Source organism: Spermophilus citellus (assembly GCF_964194105.1).
Source record: "Spermophilus citellus genome assembly, chromosome: 8".
In the NCBI taxonomy this organism is placed as follows: domain Eukaryota; kingdom Metazoa; phylum Chordata; class Mammalia; order Rodentia; family Sciuridae; genus Spermophilus; species Spermophilus citellus.
In genome coordinates, this window is record NC_138189.1 from 37407148 (window position 1) to 37409875 (window position 2728).

At 47.8% G+C, this 2728-nt stretch overlaps 1 protein-coding gene across 1 annotated transcript; it reads right to left on the minus strand.

The window, feature by feature from the left end:
• Positions 1 to 294: 294 nt before the first annotated feature.
• On the minus strand, positions 295 to 1210 carry LOC308655035 (large ribosomal subunit protein eL6). Its single transcript, XM_081304811.1, has one exon. It carries the CDS (start codon positions 1193 to 1195, stop codon positions 329 to 331), a length of 867 nt encoding a protein of 288 aa, XP_081160937.1. The 5' UTR covers positions 1196 to 1210; the 3' UTR covers positions 295 to 328.
• Between the last annotated feature and the right edge of the window lie 1518 nt (positions 1211 to 2728).

The window sequence follows — 2728 nt, forward strand, 5'->3', positions numbered from 1 at the left end:
TTTCTTAACAGTCTTGCTGAGCTGTCTATGTTCTTTTCAAGTTGAAATACTTTGTATTCATTGTCTGATGTTCTATCTTCTAAGTGTTCTACTCTACTGGTAGTATTCTCAATTGAGTTTTTAAGTTGGTTTATTGCTTCCTGCCTTTCTAGGATTTCTGTTTGTTTGTTTTTTATAACCTCTATCTCCCTGTATAGTTGATCTTTTGCTTCCTGGATTTGTTTATGTATTTCATTGTTGAAGAGATCTTTCATTGTCTGATTTTGCTGTCTAATGTCTTTTTTTTTTTTAATGTATCAGTTATTTAATTAGATTCTTCGTAAGAAATTTAGAATACCAATTTGTGAGGATAAATTCCATTTGTTAGAGCAAAAACAGATCGCATGTAGCCCTGGAGCTGAGGGATAGCTTTGATTTTGGGTAGAATTTGTGTGTCCACAGCTTTCTGATCAACCTTGCGCTGCTCTGTGATCTCGTATTTCTCTTTCTCTGTGTCGAAGATTTCACCTTCCTGGTGTCGGGGCTTCCTCAACTTCTTCTTCTTGAAGTAAGCATCAGTGAGATGTTTTGGGATTTTCACGTTGCTGATATCGATCTTTGTGGAGGTGGCGATAACAAATTTCTGGTGTGTTCTACGCAGAGGAACTCGATTGAGGGAAAGAGGTCCTGTCACAAGTAGCAAGCCACTGCTCAGCTGCTTCAGGAAAACCACTCTCTTGCCTCTGTGGCGCCCAGTGAGGATGATCAGGATGGTCCCAGGAGTGATGCTGGCTCGCAGCTTTCTCACGTGCTGACTGAAGGGTTTCTTGCCGTGGCTCAACAGCTTCCGTGGCACATCTTCAGTCGGGTAGTATCTAGGCATTTTGCGAAGCTTAACCACCCTGGTACCACCATTCTTGTCACCACCGACTGGTTTTGTAACAGTAGCAAGAACCTTCTCCTTCTTCTTCTTCTCAACCTTGGACTTAGCAGCAGTGTACTTCCTCTTATACATGGCCTTTCGGGAGTACATGGCAGATCGGGAGTATCTGCCAATTCCTCTAACCAGGACAGGGTTCCGGCTGCAGTGGGGCTTTCCTTTCTTGGGTTTCTTATCCGTAGAGTCTTCCTTTTTATCCTTGCCAACAGCATCAGCCTTCTTGGCTCCAGGTTTCTTCTCCTTAGTGTCTGGCTTCTCAGCCTTTTCACCCGCCATATCCGTTGGATTTTTGCTAAATATCCGGCGAGACCTACTTTAGTATTACTGTTTTGCAAACTTAAAAACTTAGGAGAGTCTTCAACAAAATTTGCAAAGTTTGGAAGAGGCGAGTACAGAGCTTGAAATCGTTTGCTTTCAAAAATCTTTGCTCCCAAGTCTTAAGACCACTAGCTCAATTCAACAAATTCGGTTTAGGGAAATGACAGCCCAAACTCGGATCATTCCCGAAGACATAGGCTCCACGACTAAGAAGCGACTTCCGGTCAGGGACGTGGGGGAAGACGCGGGAGCAACCGGCTGCAGCCTCAAACCTCAACGTGGCTGAGACTAGTTCAGCAGCGTATTTTGTGACCCGGGCTCAGAACGCCGGAGCACACGCTGTTGCTGCGTCCCTCTGGCCCCACCAGCTCGCTCCGGCAGCCCACAGGGACCCCGGTTCCCCAGCCCCAGAGCGTGGGGAACAGCCGGAGCCTCCACCGCATTCCACCTCACTCTTCACTCCCCGCCGCCAATCCAGGTCAAAGAAATAAAGCGTCTGGAAAGCCTCTCAGTTGACCCTGAGCATGCTCGACCCCTGTAGGTGTCGACTTAACGTCCTCGGGTTTCGGATGGCGAAGGATTGAGGTCTTGAAATTCAGTCTTTCCAAGAGAGCCGCCTCCCTTACCTTCGCTGTCTAATGTCTTCCTTGAGACTCCAGATCATCTGAAGCATGTATCTCCTGAATTCTTTATCTGACATTCCATCTGCTGCAGATATTACCTCTTCTAATGTTGAGTTGACCTGCATTGCTTGTGGTCCTTTCTTTCCTTGTCTCTTCATACTGTTCATGTTTCTTTCTGCTTACTGAGACTGTTGTGTTATTGAATTTTCCCCCTATATATTTGTATTACTCTTGTATAGTTGCAAAGTCTCCCGCACAGGCGCAGGCAGGGGCTCTGATCCTCCTCCAATTGGGGCACTGTGCCTACCACATCAGCAGGCCGCTGGGCCTGTTCTGCTGGTTGGTAGCAGGTGCGCCTACCTTGCAGGCACGTGGGGCGGCTCTGCCACTCCCAGGTTGCTGGGCCTGACCTGTGGTGGGTTGCAGGTCCGGCTACCTTGCAGGCGCGGGGGGAGGGCGCACACCTATTTGTATTTAGACAGTTACGCAAAATGGAGGACGTAATGCTTGGGATGAAAGTTGGGGGGAAGGGGAAGGTAGGTGCTCTTGAAAAGAAAGAAGGAGAGGGAGATAGATAGCATAGAGGAGAATGGAAAGAGCAGTAAAACTTGGAAGGGGAGAGAGAGAGGGAAAAGGGAGAGAAAAAATTAAAATGAAATAGGAAATAAAATTAGGTCTTAGAGATCCATTTTCTTCTCTTCTCGTAGGCAAAGCTGTGCCCTCCGGGCTGAGTTTTGCCCTCAATGTGTCGACAGCAATCCCTGTAAGGCGGTTCCTGGGAGTCTCTCAATCCTGTTGGTCCAGAGCCGTTTCACTTCTACAGCCCCTCCTCCCCTTCCTCCTGCCAGCCAGCCAGGTCCTGCTCACC

Excerpts from the sequence above, each read along its gene's own strand:
- LOC308655035 (XM_081304811.1), bottom strand. The coding sequence starts at position 1,195 with ATGGCGGGTGAAAAGGCTGAGAAGCCAGACACTAAGGAGAAGAAACCT.